Source organism: Crotalus tigris, unplaced genomic scaffold (genome assembly GCF_016545835.1).
Source record: "Crotalus tigris isolate CLP2741 ecotype Arizona unplaced genomic scaffold, ASM1654583v1 scf7180000018011.1402602, whole genome shotgun sequence".
Taxonomy (NCBI): domain Eukaryota; kingdom Metazoa; phylum Chordata; class Lepidosauria; order Squamata; family Viperidae; genus Crotalus; species Crotalus tigris.
This window is the reverse complement of record NW_024096774.1, coordinates 182782-200747: the sequence shown is the minus strand read 5'-3', so window position 1 is coordinate 200747 and position 17966 is coordinate 182782. Positions and strand designations below refer to the sequence as shown.

Below are 17966 nucleotides of genomic sequence, written 5' to 3'. Positions count from 1 at the left end.
TAATGAAACCTCTGCAAGCAAACAACCAAACTCAGAAAACACCAATCTGGCTGCTGATTAAGAGAATATGATGATGAAAGAAAATATGCTTAGGGCCATTTGCCCCTTTTCTTGCCTTTAGTTGCTTCATTTTTTTAAAAAAAATGGTTTGTAGATCAAGTTTACCTCTATGTCAGAATGCCAAGCCTGTAAGGAATTTTATAGCAAATTTGGGTCTGGCTTGGTCTAAAATATCTACAGTTTACCTACTTAAAATACACTATAAGTGTAATTCTTCTTCCTACACATATCATATAACACCCATATAAGCAAGAAACAGTGCTTGGAAGAAGTCAAGCTCAAAGACTATCAAGAACCCCAAAATAACTTTCTTTTTTTCTTAAAGTTAGGTGACACAATTCCAACTAAATGGAATAATATAATAAAAAAGGAAAGGCAGATTTTTGTTGGGTCCCCAATAAGGGGTTCAGAATAAGAGTTTCGTAAAGCCGCTAGGATTTCTTTCATTCTTTGTATTTGTATTACAGCATTGCTCTCTATATTTTACTCTAAAATGGCCATTTTAAGAGCATTGTAATCCAATGTTTGTTACAAATGAACTCTTAAAGATTTGCATTAGCATTTAGCTACTAGAATTGCTGAATATTTAAATATTGATTTGGCTAAAGCCATTGCATGATTGTGTAATATTAGTATCTCTTATCAAGAAATATTTCTTGTTTAGCCAATCAATACCGAACTAAACATGTGCTTACTCATCCAAAAAACTTTTCCAGGATGGTCATGTGACTAAATATGTTTCTCTATAAAACAGGTACTTGCAGTTTCTTGTTGACCTTCCTTTCCCATAATGAAAGGTGTAATTTTAATACTAGCATTGACCCTTGTGGGTAAGTAAGCATTTTAATTTATAATCTTTCAAAAATTGAACCTTAAAGACTTGTCCATTTTCATCAGAACAAATAAGAGAAACATTTTTACACATTAATGGAAACATTAAAAGTTCTGTATGACTATAACAACAGTAACCCAAAATCCTTCCAACTATATTTTAAACAATGGAAAATATTTTTTTCACAGCAATAAAAGCATTTTTTCTTCTATTTTTATCTTCCAGGTTGCCAACAAAAAATTGATCGTAAGTAGCATTATTTAATCATATAGATTTTTAAAAGCCAATTTATGTGTCTATAGATGTGTAGCAATATATTTTCCACACATTACCTTAACATGTGTTTGAATTTCCACAGAAAGTGTCTTAACTCCTGATAAAATTTTATTGTATGATTATGAATTTGAAGTTCAGAACAGAATGTCTGAAAATGGCTTTTCAAGTGCTGGACTAAAAGTTAAGTGTAAAGCAGAAATTGGAAATGTTGTTCAAGACCAGAAGTTTCTAAAGGTAAGGGGAAAAAATCCACATTGAAAGTGAGTTTGTGCTATTTTCATGTTTGGGAAGAGGCAAAAAAGGGATTCATTTTTCCAACTTAGAATACACACATACACAGATATATATATATATATATATATATATATATATATATATATATATATATATATATATATATATATAGGTCTTTGGTTGTTCGGGTTTTCTCCCTCGTAAAATTGGAAGTGTCTTGGCAACGTTTCGACGAAGTCACATTCGTCATCTTCAGGCTGGTGTTTTCAGCTTCTTGCTTTGAGCAGCAATGCTGCTCACATTGCTGCTCCAAGCAGAAGCTGAAAACACCAGCCTGAAGATGACGAATGTGACTTCGTCGAAACATCGCCAAGACACTTCCAATTTTACGCGGGAAAAACCCGAACAACCAAAGACCTATATACAAATACCCTCGCGAAAACCTCAGAAAACATATATATATATATATATATATATATATATATATATATATATATATATATATATATATATATATTACAGTAAATGCCTTATCACATTATCAGATAATTATACTTAAATCAAACTAAACAGAACTAAAGGTATAATTTCAGATCCATAGTTATTTTTGCTGGATTTACTTATTTATTTTTCCAAAATGTTAGCTCTAAGTTACTTCTTCATTAAATGATTTTCATTTGGGACAAACAAAAATATTTAAATTCATGAGACTATTTTGTTATTTGCAGGATGAAATTTATTACTAAGGCTTTACTTAGCAACCTTTCTCTTTTTTTATGCTTCTGAGTTACTGTTGATTCCTGGTAAACTGCCTAGATAAGTCTCTACAGTTTTCTTGGCAAGGTTTTTCAGAAGTGGTTTGCAATTGCTTGCTTCCTAGGGCAGAGAGAAAGTGACTGGCCCAAGGTGATCCAGCTGGCTTCATATATATGGCAGGACTAGAAGTCACAGTCTCCTAATCTGAAATTTTAACTACCAGACCAAAGTAACTCTCTTTTGCAAATTTAGTCCTGTCTACATAGGAGCCTTGTCTCCTGCCTTCCTATAGGTCTACCTATGCTACAGGATTTAAACTTCAAATTCTTTTCTCTTGCTATTGTAAATTAACAGCTCATTCTTCTGAGAACCTTGGAAACATATGATCTACCCTGACATAAGATTTATCTCTATCTTGGAAAAATGGATTCCTGACTTACACAACTTCTTTACCACTTTATATTACTTTAAATACTAAGATTTTAATGCTAAAGTAGTGTTACATCACTTTATTTTTAATACTCACATAGAAAAGAATTTATGGTTTCTTTTCTTTAAAGGCCTTTTAAATTCAGATGGGAAATTTAGGAAGAATAAAATTTTACTATGTACGTTTTCTTAATCTCTTTGTGTGACAGGTTGATTGTTTTGAAGGACTGGATTACAATGGCATTTACCCCTGGAGCAATTTTGTTTCATCACCCAAATTAACTGCAGTGTTTCAGGAACACTTGAAGAATTTAATTCTTACATTTCAATACAGAAATGGGCATGTCGATGACATAATGGTTCCAGAAAATGTCTCAGAATTTGCTCTAAACGTCTGCAAAGGAATTTTGAATTTATATGAAAATACCATCAAGAATGACCAGAAAACTTATAATTTAAAAGAGGTAAATCATAATTCCAATTTTATTTGTGATATGGCATTATGACCTTCTGCTTTCTCTTTTGTCCAATAACACAGTTGGGGTTGTAAGCAACATTACTGGTGCCAGGGAAGAATTTTGAAGATGAGCATGATGTCTCAGTAGTATGATTTTATCTGCAACCAACTTTAGGTTCACTGCGTTTGGATAGAAGTGATTGCCCCACACTGAAGATCTACAGCAGTTACCGTATAGTCATTGATATTACCATCAGCAAGAATTTCCAAATTGCACCTTCAAATCATATATATAGAGAGCAAGGTTTTTCTGCTCTAGGGTTCTGCAAACAGTTGATTGGGTCCATGAAAAACTACAGGCTAAATGCCTAACAAGACTCACTTAAGAACAGCCCATTTTGTGTCACTACAATTTTGCTTCATGATTGAAGATTCCAGAAGTGTATAAGTTCTACATCCTGAAAAGTTTTGAAAACCAATATTTAGAGCACAGCCCAGAGCATAATACATCTATCCAATTTTCAGAACTTTTAGCAGTGCAACCTTATGCCTATCTAAGGCATGGATAGAAATAGAGGATTATTAAGTTCAATGGAATTTTCTAACAAGGTTGCGACCTTGAATGACTGCCTCTGTATTGAACTGTTATCCTACTCTGTGTGTGTGTACGTTAGAGATAGACATACTGTTTGTAGACGTACATACGTACACATTTGAAATAGCTTGCTGGTAGAGCAAAAAGAAAAGTAAGCAATTCTTCTTCAACTTCTACAAAATGAATCTGCAAAATTATAATTTGTTTCTATAAAATCCTAAATTAGTTTTATTTATGTATGTAAATTAAATATCTCAACTGGATACTGATTTGGTAAAATAGTTAAAATTATTTTTGTAGAAAATTCAGAATATAACTAATTTAAATCAGAAAGCAACTATCTGAATATATGAATATTGTACTTTGGGAATTTACTTGGCACCCCACTGGCTCCTGACCATATTTGATCTCTGAATTATCTAAATTGTTTACTTACTATCCATGCTATTTTTTTTAGCTCATATCTTCCTCTGGTTAAATCAGTCCAAATCAGTTGAAATCGGGGTCATTGTTTGTATTGGTGGCTATATTCTACAGTATCGAACTTATCTAGCATATCATTCCATATACAGTATCTAATAAACAAATAAAATAGTCTATTATACTGATTGCCAAGAATCAGAATAAAGCTGGAAGGGACATTGGAGGTCTTCTAGTCCAACCCCCTGACTAAGCAGGAGACCCTATACCATTTCAGACAAGTGGCTGTCCAGTCTCTTCTTAAAAACCTTGAGCGATGAGGCCCCTACAACTTCTGAAGGCAAGCTGTTCCACTGGTTAATTATTCTCCCTGTTAGGAAGTTTCTCCATAATGTCAATTTGTTTCTCTCCTTGATTAGTTTCCATCCGTTGTTTCTTGTCTTGCCTTTTGGTGCTTTGAAAAATAAGTTGACTCCCCTCTGCTTTGTAGCAGCTCCTCAAGTACTGGAATACTGCTATCATGTCACCCCTTGTCTTTCTTTTCTTTAGACTGGCCATACCCAATTCCTGCAATGTTTTCTTCCTATGTTAGTTGCTCTTCTCTGCACTTTTCCCAAAGGCTCAATATCTTTTTTGTAATGTTATGAACAAAACTGGATGCAGTATTCCAAGTGTGGTCTTACCAAAGTTTTATAAAGCAGTACTAATACTTCACATGTTTTTGATTCTATGCCTCTGTTTATGCAATCAAGGATTGTATAAGTTTTTTTGGCTGTTACAGCACAGAGCTGACTCATGTTTAAGTTATCATCCACTAGGATTCCAAGATCCATCTCACAGTTACTGTTTTTGAGCCAGGTTTTACCTAATCTGTACTTGTACCTTTGGTTTTTCTTGCCTAAGTGTAAAACCTTGCTTTTCTCCACATTAAATTTCATATTGCTTTGCGGCATTCCTGCTTATAAGAATTCATCTTCAGACCTTTTATTTTTAGGAAGGGAAGAAAAAGAAAAAAAAATGTCATGGAAGGTCACAATAGGTTTTTGTTGTTGTTTTTTTAATAACAGCCTTGCCATGTAAATTCTTCCTCTTTCATTTCATATCGGGCTAATTATGTGAAGGTACTGCTACAGTGTGGAACAGTGAATAGCAGTTCATTAAGCTAATGGCAAGTATAAAGCACATGAAAATGTCTAGGTTGAAAGCGCCTTGAGGGAGAGAAAAACAAATTTAAACTTGGTAGAAATTCTAGGTACTTACTGGGGTTTCACTTTTGATGAATACCCAAAAAAAATTGATATAATGTTAGAGAGCTGAGTTAACTCTGCTAATATAAGAAAGGAAGATCTCATTGCTTTAGCAAGTGAGCTAATTATTGCTGCTTTCATGGCCGGTCTGCTCATCTACAATTCCAAGGCTTCTAACATAGGAATGTGTGAATTGTAGATTAGGTATAATAGGATTTTTAGGGATAATACGGCAGTTCTATCCCTGAAATGTTTTGCTTCTGAGGTTTAACTCTCATTGATCAGATTATTTGGGCATGTTTTTTATTTAAAAATTCCAAATTATGCTTTATATAAAGCCTAATTGCAAATGAATAAAGAACTTCCCACCGGAACATGCCAGGTCTTTACTAAGGTTTGACATGATAGAAGAGGAGGAGGAGGATTTGATCAAAGGCATTAGGAATTAGAAAGGACACCGCAATTCCCCAAGTGAATAGATCCTTTTCATAGGGACCTTTTCTTTATTTTTTAATTTAGAAAATTTATATTGCTGCCTACTTGCACATGGCTAAAAGTGGCTTACAAGGCTTAAAAGCACAATATAAAAGAAATGAAAATAAAAGTAGCAAGATAAAAATAATAAAAAATAACCCTCCACACCCTGGTGACAACACACATTCATACCAGGCATTTTTAATGGGCTCCATTCCACTCTGGTTTCCTCAGACCCATGGCAGAACCACATCTTAAGGGCCTTCTGAAAGAAGATTAAAATGGGGGCCAGTCTAATTTCTGCAGGGATGATGCTCCAGAGAGAGGAAGCCACCACAGAGAAGGCCCTTCTTCTGGGTCGCACCTGAAGTATCTCCTTAGGGGAGGGAGTGGGTCAGGTAAATGTGATCTGCAAGAGATGGTCCCTCAGATATTGTATTTAATGTATTGTTTATATTAATATTGTATTTATTTATTTTGCAGAATGGCATTGAAGGTAGATGTGACACAACATACCTCCTTCAAAACACCGAGAAACCAGATGAATTCTTGGTGACCAAATCCAAGGATTTAACTAATTGTGATAACGAGGCTAAACAGATTGTTGGTGCTGCACATGTGACTCCATGTGAGTTCTGTAGACAGGTCAGTACTATTAATGGATGTGTGTGCTATAGAGAGATAGATGTTAGAGACATGTTAAAGATATAGAGATACAGAGAAGAAGGCAAACACTTTTAGTAAATGATTGTTATTAAACATAGATATACTATAGCAGTGATGGCAAACCTTTTAGAGACCGAGTGCCCAAACTGCAACCCAAAACCCACTTAAGTATTGACAGGTGCCGGGTGGGTGTGGTCATTGGCTAGGTGTGCCCCATTGGGTAGGCATGGCTGTGGTGGAACGGCAGACTGGGTGGGACTAAAAAGTTCAATCAATCAATTCCAACTTTGCAAGATCTGTTTTTTCCCCGTAAGAAGTTGAAATTGACTGATTGATTGAACCTTTTTTTTTTTTTTTGCACATGGCGGCAAAGGCCTAAAGTGAAAAGGCTTTATAAAACCCAGCTGAAGGCCTAGGACTGGGGTAACGACGTGCGAGCCCACAGAGAAGGCTCTGAATGCCGCCTCTGGCACCCATGCCATAGGTTCACCACCACTGTACTATAGATATAGATACACATTATATATTTTTATAATTTTATTCGAAGTTTTAAAAAGGAAGATAAAAACTAATACAAACTAATGTAAAGTAAGAAATAAAAATCATTGCCAAATCTTTCCATCTTTGGGCACCCAATAATTCTGTAGTAATTATCATGCACAAAAAAGTTCCAAGATTTTTTCCAACTGTTTGTTCATCTGTCCCAAAAGAAGATTTCTTGTACATTAATCTTTAAAATGGTGCAAATCAGTGCACATATTTGAATCTAGAATTTTCTAGCTTTTTTATATGTCCATCAAGCATGATAAAATATCCCTTCTTGCTTTTCACCTTTCCAATAAGAATTTCAAATGTGTTTATATATTTTAGATGATTTCTCTGGTAACAGATACAGTACCAACAATTTATCATTTTATAAAAATCCTCTTTAAGGTTACAACATAATGTAAATTTCAGTCATCAACCATATCGTTTCCCATCCCTTTGTATATTGTAACCAAAATGTTTAGCCCATTTTTTCATACATTCTTTCACTCGTTCTTCTTCCAAGTTATATTTCAATAGATGTTGATACATTTTAGCAATTACATATTCATCATTTGTGCATAATTCCATTTCAGACTCAACCTTACAATGTTCAAAATGATGAACTATTTTATCTACCTTAAACCTTTCTAATAACTGTAAATAAGAAAACCATTGGCAAATATGTCCTTCTGCTACCCATTTTTCCTTTGGTTTTATTTTGTATTCCCCTTGTCAAAATTCTAGGTATTCATCTCCAGAGAGATGTCACTTACTTTATACAAGTTAAAACAATATTGATGAAATGTTTTTTACATAGCCACACTATCTGTTAATACAGTAACTCCCTTTTATATCAGTATCTTTTTCTTTTCATAATTCATAGCAAAACATTTTCCCTGGATCGTTTGCAAACTCATTTTTTCTATTACACAATTCATTTCTAATTCTATCTCTCTTATTGCTAACATGCATAGCTGTCCTAGTAAACCTGTTTATAAATACTTAGATGTAAAATAGATAAGCCATTTTAAGTATGCAAGCAGATTCATTGCTATTTATTTACACACAATTCTATAATTGCCGCTATATTAGATTTTGGTTGCTGCAATTCATCATATGGTTTGGCCCGTTTTAACATATAGTCACATATTGCAAAAGAGAGAGAGAAAGCAATTATGTCAATTAAATATTACTAGGATCCCTTTTTAATATAAATTTAATGAAAGTTTGAAAAACAAGAGTAAGAATTAATGTAAACTAAAACAGAGTAAGAAGGAAAAAATAAAAAGGAAGACATAAAAAGAAAGCTAAATGGCAAAAAGAAAAAAGTAGAACAAAAATAGAAAATAAAGAAAAATATATATACAGAAATCGCTTCCAATATTCTTTACAGCAGTTATAAATACAATTTACCTCTTTCTTTAAAGTTATATCATGACTCTTCTTACTATAATCTATCTCACCTAATCATTAAAACTTTAGATCATGTTCATTTTTTTTGTTTGTTTTATGCAATAAGTTCATAAGGTGTTTCCAGACAGTAATCAACATACATACTGTCTTTTCTCTAATCGAAAGGAAACATTACTGGCATCCTGAAAGAGTTATTCATGCAGCTGTTTCCATGGGAAACATCAATTCTTAAGTTGGAAGTCTATGTCTTAAGATAACTATGTTGTCCGTATTAAATTACAGAGGAATGATTATATGATTCACTAAACTCAAAAGACAGTCCTAGCAATTCTCCTTTGATTTCCACTTTGCACCTGCAAGATATATTACAATATTCAATGTTCCATTGAATAAATGGATTGCTTGTTATCAGTGCAAACTGCAGATACAATGTAAAGGGAATAAATTTCCCATACCCTCCATGTACAGTTCAAACTTTGAAAATTATAAGTTCAGTTCACTTAATTTGACACAATGCAGTCATGCTACTATACAAAATTATTTTTTAAAGCATAGGAAAGTTGTCTCAAATTTAATTCACTGAGCTCTGCTAAGTATGACGTACTCTGCATGTCTATACAAGAAGTGTTCCAAATTAAAATTTCTATTTTCTATTAAAATCAATTCCAAGCTATAACTTTAACATTAGGCAAATGCAAGTTGCTACAGTGGTGATGACTTACAATCACGACTGAGCTAAAAAATTCTGTTGCTACGAAAGACAATACAATGTGGTTGAAACTTTCAGCAGTTGTAAGTTGAAAACTACCTGTACTATTTATCCCATTGGAAGGCTTGAAGGGCAGTTTAGGATTGATCATCCTGGAGCAGATCTATTTTTTGGGTGCCAAGAGATGACACTCACTTGATGACACATAATCAATCATTATGTAAACATGTAAAAGCTGGGACAATTTTAGTACAAAAATAGTAAACTGATTATCATATTCAAGATAACCACACATCTTAATCAAGCAGGGTTTCTTTTTCATTGACTTTTTTTCTTTACCATATTCTAAATCTATTTCTTTAAAAAAAATTCCATTCATGCCTGCTTATTGATTTTCCATATCCATCTTGTTCACCACTGTTTCTATTGATCATCACGACAGATAACACAAAAGCAGATCAGATAAAAGGCTTTTTTCCTATTCCTCACATGTTCAAGCAAGTGACAATATAAAAATTCAATTTATTTGTCATATAAAAGGCAGGAGGAGGAAATGTAACTTGCCCAGTGTCAACTCTTATTGTTAATTGTATCCAAACAAAATTACTTTATTTGATTGTACAAGTAGTCATTCTACCACTTCTGTTGCATAAATTGCTTTCTAATGACATTTTCATATTTTTAAAAGAAAAATAGGAATTTTCAAGGCACACGTATATACAACTACAGAATGAAGGATTTGAAGGAAAGGAATGAAAAAATAATCCTACACGCCACTGCTCAAGAAATTCAGCAATTCACACCATTCAGAGAAGAAACTGGTGAAACTATCATAATGGAGGCCAGGTCTTACAATCTGTTATAATTGCTCTAAAGTTATGAATGTCTTTATTTTATGATAGTATCTGGTTACCTACCCCTAATCTTTAAGATCTACTCCATTAGGTTTCTGGAATTGTATTTGTTAAATCCCAAATTATCATAGAGCATCATGGTTAGCTATAAATATGAAATATTTTGTTTATTTATTGTATCATTATCTATCCAATAATAAATATTGTCAGTAAAATGGGAAGAGTCATTTTGACACCATATGTCCAGATTCAAAGAGGACAAGTTAACATTCACTGGTATCGGCCTGAAAACTTTATAAATATTATACAGAATATTTTGTTCAACCAACTTTAAATGTTGAAAGTACAAAGATTTTGATTACTAAAGGATAATAATAATGAGCCACCCTATTACATACCACATCTACTTCTTTTTTTAATAAATATAAAATAACACAAAACTGGCTCTGTGTTAATTAAGGGTTAGAATTAGTTTTTAAAAGAGAGGAATGTTCATTTATAGACCCACTAAAATTATAAATGTTGTGTGAACATAATAACATAGTTTTGAAGTTTCTCATAAGAACAAAGTTTTGAAGTTTCAGCGATATTTTATGACCCGGAGATCAAGCACTATTTGAATTAAAAGATGAGCCCAATATCAAAGTGCTTAGATTTTTGTTTTAATTTTTATCAAAACAAAAACCAGCTGGTAATCAAGGCCAAAACCATGACCAGTGTTCATAATTTGTTTTCTCTTCATTTCATCGTATCTTTATTCTTTAGGCAGAAACTGGAATTCATTGAAGCCCATAGCCGCTTGCCACAAATACCTTCTCATTTGCAGAAACATGGCTCACTTTTATATAGTTTTAAAGATAATCCAATACTTCCTGTTCCATTATCAAAAATCAAGAACAGAAACAAGGAGGTAAGCTTAAAGGTTAGAAGGCAAATGGCTTTTTGCTTCCATATTTTGTAACTATTCTTGGTTCAGTGACAAAACAATATCTGAAAATGTTTTGGAGTTTGTGGTTGCTTTTATTAACCCCCCTCCCCCCAAAAAAAACTCTTATCCAACAGATTGAGGATGGATTGCATTACCTGGCAAATGACAATGTTCCAAAAGATGGTAAAAGATTTTTGCAACTGGTCAACCTTTTGCGCACAGAAAAAGAAATTAATTATTCTGAAGTCTTTGACCCCTTTTATAGCCAGCCAAAGTATAGGTAAGATAAAACAGGAAGTTATTTTATTATTGAAAGACAACATTGGATATTTAAATCCAAATAATCACAGTTCAAGCATGATTTCTCCTTTTTCCACAGAGCCATTGTTTTGGATTTGATCTCTGCTGCGGGGACTTCAATGGGACTAAGATATGTGAGGCACAAAATAGTTCAACAAGAGATCACCACAACTGAAGCAGCCCAGATATTGCTTGTCTTCTTCCATTACTCCAATGCATTTGAAGAAGTAGTTGAAGAAGCTATGGTAAAATACTGCTGTCATTTTTGCCGTTGCTATTATGATAATATTAAAGTTGTTAACTGTTGTTATTAGCAGTAATACTCTTCCAACCGATCCTCTGTTTGTGGAAGATTGAATAGAATAATTGAAGGGAACTCTAAAACATGGCAATGCATGCAGGTTGGCTATCTCACAGATTTACAAATAACTTCTAGATTCTAAATTCACTCTCCATATCTTGAGTGACATTAACCTGGCTGAAATTCTGCAGATGTCAAAGCTGTTGCATCGAAGATGTTGCTGAACCAAATTTCCCAGCTTCCTTACCCAGTCTTTGCAGTGGATCATCTATAACAGTGGTTCTCAACCTGTGGGTCGGGACCCCATTTGGGGTCGAATGACCATTTCACGGGGGTTGCCAAACCACGCTGTCCGCCATTTTTTTCCCTTTTCCCTAGCTGTCCTACTCTCTCTTATTGGTGGCCACACCCACTTGGGGGTCACCACAACATGGAGAACTGTATTATGGGGTCAAGGCATTAGAAAGGTTGAGAACCACTGATCTATAAGCTCCTGGGTCAACCAACTCATCTAAAACAAACTTTCCTAATAACTCGATTACAATTTGCATTTCCATCATCATAGACCAAATCATGAATTCTATCTTGTGTAAAAGCTAAGACAGACTGCAAGGTGAAATACAGAAACCTGAGTAGTATACAATATACAAAAAAGAAAATATATGGTTAGAGCTTATTCTGCTTTACTCTTAAATTGGCATTAGCACATTCTGTTGACTATGCTGAATGGAAACTGTAGGAGCTGCAATTCTAACATATCTGAAATCTGCCGCTTTAAAGAAACTCATATTTTTCTTTCTAAAATGATAATACTCTGCAAATAAACTATGGTGATCCTCTATGTATAAGTCTGTAATTATTGGCAAGCTTGCCTGGGACACTGACCCCATCTAATGGAATATTCTTACCTGAAATCTTCAAAATGCTGCCGATATAAGCAGAGAATTTGTCCTGAAATTGTCTTTACTGTATTCAAGTCTCATTATCAGATCTTGGAAATACTTTGCTGACTTGAATAGTAATATCTGTGTTGGCTCAAGAAACTGAGCTGGATTATCCTTTTGTCTCTTTGTTTAAATGAAGCCTTGTCATAAACTCATAAATCAGGGCTTTAGGCAAGCCACTCATCTGTGGTGTGGAAAAAGCGATCCTGATCAGTTCTTATTGGAAATATTGGGCTAATACATTGTAAGAAATCTTACATGGTAAGATATAAACACTATAGACAATTTTACAGATGCTAAGCAGGGTAATTGCTTTATATTTGGATCTTTAATTTCTGACTGTGATCTCGTGTGTACATGTTTCAATGTTACAGAGCCACATGTTAAATATAAGCAAACCATTTGCTTTGCAATTGCAACTCCTTTAGGTAGTAATAACCAAATATTCTTTCCACAGGCCATAATGATAGACGTTCTTAAAGGTTCACGGAGTCTCTATCGTACTACCATCTGTCTGGCCTATGGATCATTACTTTCAAGATTCTATGCCATCTCAGAGACAATCCCTGACAAATATCTCAAGGTACATTGCCCAGTTTCAATTCTGTTTCTTCACCTAAAAATCCCTAAACTCCAGAGTACTAACTCAGCTCAGATGAAGGAACTTTCAAATGAAAATATCTCTGTTGAATAGTTTGCAGGTGTTGCTACAAAACATTAAAATGAGATTTTTGCTTCACTGACATCAGAATTGTTAATGCCAACCGGAACTGGGGGAAAAATGAGAACAGCAGAAAATGTTTAACATTTATAAGACATATTTGCCTAATAGGTCTCATAATAGTTTTATATGACTTGTTCATTTCTTTTATAAAGCATTTTTATGAAGCTTTTATTATTGTAAGTCACTTTTTAAAAAATTAACTCTAAGATTCCATAGATTAATTAAAAGCAATGGTAAATGTGCCAATTATATGTACCTTAATATTGGCCTCTGAAGAAGAATTTTACCAATTTTTGTAGAACAACAGTTTGAATAATTATCAATGTCTTCCATACATTTTTTTTTAATTTATATTGAAGATTATGTTATTGTATACTAGCATTGGAAGCATTATGTTATTGTACATTAGCATTGGAAACATACTGATATATGTATGATTTTATATATGTTTACAAATACTCCTATATGGATATGAATATATGTATGTGTATAGACACACACACATACATATATACATATATGTATATACATACGTACAAACTAATTTGTAAACATATATAAATATTTTTTAGAGTTATGATAAGAGGCAGCTATGGGCATCTATAACAGTTTTCACTAGATTGTAAAAATCTAGTTAAGATTTAATATAACTAAATCCTTTACTTTTCAAGAACCATATTGCATTTTTGTAAGGTTACCCCATATTAGCCAACTTAGCAATCTAGAGTCATGAATCTACAGTTAGCCAAATGAACTCATTTAAACCAGGAGTGGAACATCTGCACTTCCTTCTGATACCCCTTATTTTATATATCACTCCATCCAAGTGTCCTACAAAGAATGGCCATGCCTTTTCCACTTGTGGAGATACTCATGAGTATCCTGTGCATTTGCATTCTTGACTGGAACTACTGACTGTTCATAATACTGTAGCATATTTAATATAACATATTTTTTTCCCCACAGCCTCTGACTGATTTTGCAACTAAAGCCATAAGATCATCTGACATAGATGCAAGTGTCTTGGCTTTGAAAACCTTTGGCAACGTGAGACACATAATTGTCTTGAAGCCCATTATGAAGTATCTGCAAACTGCTGATCCCTCTGATATTAGAATTCAACAGAATGCTATCATGGCTCTAAGAAATCCTGCCAAAAAAGACCCTATGCGGGTAAGAAGTAGTATTTTTGTTTGTTTGTTTGTTTGTTTTTAGGAGGGAGGATGATTAATTGGCTCATTTTTGCTTGTTTATTACATTAACAGTATCATGGAACTGCTGGACTAACATAAGCTGACCATAATTATGTGCCATTATTGTATTAGGCCAAAATATTTTCCAGTAGAGAGGAACAAAGCATGTAAGAATCTACTTTTCACATTGCCAAGGAACTTTCCTGAAAAAAGTGAATGGAGAAAATAATTACATAATCACTGATGGATTCTCCTTTGGGGTTCCTTGTACAAGTTATAAGCTGTTATTCCTGCTTTCACAAAAAAGAAAAAAAATTGCAATGGAGGGAAGCAACGCAGTCACTTTGAATTATTCTGCTATTTTCTCCATAATTCAGAAATGTCCAGAAGATTCTCTTTTCAGTAAAATATCAGAGAATAAGCACCTAAATATTAGCTGGGTATGATTTTTGAACACAGATAGTTTCTTATCCAAAACAGCTCCATGTTCTTTACCAATAGGATATATACTTGCTTTAAGCCAGACATGGAATAAGGTTATTCACATAGTTCTTAACTCATTTGCAACAAGAAAATATTCCCTAACTCATCTCTCATTCAAAATCCTCACTTCCTATAGCAAGTTTAACAGCTCAGCCTGGTGGGAAAATTCACACCAGGTATACTAAAAGATGTGAAGAATGGTACTAGGCAGCCAAAAAGCACTTGTTTATATAAATCTTTGGCAAAGAAAAGAAGAGGGAATATTGAATTCAGGGACTAGCAATCCTTTTGTCTAATCAGCATGATCTTTCTCCAACCATTGATTTCATTTCCTATCTTTTCCCTTCCTCCCTTCCCTTTGCATTAAATGCCTCTATTAAATGCCACTATTTTATGTTGATTGAAGTCAATTTTTTACTTCATTGTATTAGTTGCTGCTGAATTCTCTCTTGCTTGGTAAACTTTGTTTATTTTTCTTATTAACTGTACAAAATTGTAGAGTTGGCAGGTGGCAATGGAGACTGAATCAAATAAAAAAGCTTCATTTCATGCTGTAAAAATATCCTTGCTATGGTCAAAAATGGTGCAACATGGAGCTTATTTCATCCCCTTGTAATAACTAATCATCCCTGTAAATTTCATCTTTCTGGTGAAGAAAAGAAAAAAATGAATCACAAATTCTTAAAACCTATTTCTATGAAATTTAACACCCTTATCCCCCTGCCTAAAATGGACAACTTTCTTGGGAAAAATGTAGTTGTTTGTTTGTTTATTTGATTTCTACATTCATCCTTCTTAACAAGAGACACAGAGTGGCATCTCAACCTAATGATTATGAAAATAAAGATATTATTGCCCTTAGTTGTCTCTCTTTCCAGTACAGCAACACTGTGTCTTTTTTCCCCATTCTAGATAAGGAGAACCCAAATCTGGCTTTTCCAGTTCAAGCTCTTAATCAGGAACAAGCAAGAATAGGCTCCCAATCCTAGTTTAACATAAGATCAATCTATTACTTTTCAAGGCCACAAATGTATCAGATGGTATGTGCACAACTCTAATATTTCCTATCTATTTTGCACAGGTACAAGGAATTTTACTTCCAATAATCAAGAATTACAAAATTGATCCTCTAGTCCGAACATGTGCTGCCTTTGTCCTTCTGGAATCAAAGCCTACTTTCCCTATTCTGATGACCTTAGTTAATGCAATGTTACATGAACCTAGTATACAGGTTGAAAACTTTGTCTTCATGTACCTCAGCACAATAGCCGGAAGCCGATCTCCTGAATTCCAAGTGATGTAAGTCTCACAAAAATGTTTTTAACCACAAATGACAAAGAGTAGACTTCAACATGAACCTTGGTGAATCCATCCTTTCTCTTTCAGGGCTTCTGCTTACAGGACGGCTCTCAAAGTACTAACTGAAAAAAGTCAAAAATGGGCAGGTTATTCAGTCAGCAGATATTCCCTCATGGAATACTTTGATGGTAAGTAACATATTGTCTTCTACTATTATATATTACTTATAACCAAACAGTGACTTAAAATGCCTGTCTGTAGCGTTTTGGTTTTTGTTTTGCCACCTTGAAATTAATCTTGGCCCCTGGTGGCCACAGTCTTCTTGGCAAGGTTTCAAAAAATGGGTTTCCATTGCTGAATGAGAGAGAGATTTTTTTTAACTAGCAACTGGCACTCTCCCACCCCCTGAGACCCTTGTACAATTTGCACACTGGACTGTAGCAGTCCTGGCAACATTTACTAAAATTGTTTCTTTTTCTAACCATAGGGTAATATCAAGGCATTCTAGTTCTAGATTTTTTTTTCTTAGACATAAAGCTATAAACTCATTGACAAAGCCCTTCCACACAATGACCAATCAGGTCTCTCACATCATTTTCTGCATGACCATGCCCATTCTGTCCTCCAATATCACTAGCCAGCACTCATTCAATGGAAGAGTGGCGCCTAAATAGCCAATCTCTTTTCTTGTTACATTTGCTTTTTGTCTCCAGAAAAAAATAATAATACTTGAAAATAACAGCAAACAGGAGTTTTGCAAACCTCCAAGCCATTGGTGGACATCAGGACAATCAAAGCATGATAGAAATTCCTTGAGTTTCAAATGATTTGAGATGAGGAATGAATTCTTGCTACAGAGGGAACATCAAGGGTGAATAATCATTTTGAGTAGAACCAAGACTGACCACCTAGTTAACTGTTTAGCTTCTCAGGCTACACCCAAGGTCACAAGATGCCAATTTCAGACCAGTGCACTACACAGTATGGACACGACCGACTTATAGAAGAGGGGTCTATACTAGACTGCAGGCATATAAAGAATTTTCATAACACTGCCTTTTACATTTTGTGACTTGAATGTTTCCATCTTTAAATTGCTGAGAAAATCCTAGAAATTTACCCTACATCGAGGGAAAGAAAAGATTCAAACCATACCTGAAAACTTTGTGCATATAGCTTAACAAAAAACTTCCCCCTACCTTTTTTGGGAGTAGAAGTGGAATTAATTAGTACAATTCAAGTAGTTCAATTAGTGCAATTTCAGGCAACATTATAGATGTTCTGGGGTGACATTACATGACCATTTAATTAATAGGGTGATATCATAGCAGTGTTCCAATATCTAAGGGGCTGCCACAAAGGGGGTGGGATCAATCTATTCTCCAAAGCACCTGAAGGCAGGACAAGAAGCAATGGATAGAAACTGATCAAGGAGAGAAGCAACCTAGAACTAAGGAGAAATTTCCTGACAGAACAATTAATCATTGGAACAATTTGTCTCCAGAAGTTGTGAGTGCTCCAACACTGGAGGTTTTTAAGAAGAGATTGGTCAACCATTGGTCTGAAAGTATAGGGATTCCTGCTTGAGCAGGGAATTGGACTAGAAGACCTCCAAGGTTCCATCCAACTCTGTTATACTGTTATTTCCCAATACAGTATCTGAATTTGATCACATAGAATATTCTAATGGAGGTCTTGACTCTCTTAAATGCCTTAAAGAAGAGGTGGAAGGGGTTGCAGGCACAGAGTCTTAGACAACAATTAGAAGATTCAACATTTTCTCTTATTCTGTTATTTGAAGACTGTTCTCATATCTCCCCTACTTTTTCTAACCATACCCAGAT

General features: G+C 34.3%; 1 protein-coding gene across 1 annotated transcript in view; it reads left to right on the top strand.

The window, feature by feature from the left end:
• Positions 1 to 850: 850 nt before the first annotated feature.
• The window catches only part of LOC120309390 (vitellogenin-1-like), a 57410-nt gene continuing 40294 nt past the window's right edge, over positions 851 to 17966 (top strand). The window contains 12 exon segments of the mRNA XM_039346562.1: positions 851 to 890; positions 1251 to 1402; positions 2797 to 3051; positions 6264 to 6425; positions 9785 to 9942; positions 10716 to 10860; positions 11013 to 11158; positions 11258 to 11423; positions 12881 to 13006; positions 14114 to 14320; positions 15905 to 16122; positions 16210 to 16310. Of these exon segments, the coding sequence (XP_039202496.1) occupies positions 851 to 890; positions 1251 to 1402; positions 2797 to 3051; positions 6264 to 6425; positions 9785 to 9942; positions 10716 to 10860; positions 11013 to 11158; positions 11258 to 11423; positions 12881 to 13006; positions 14114 to 14320; positions 15905 to 16122; positions 16210 to 16310 (1876 nt within the window).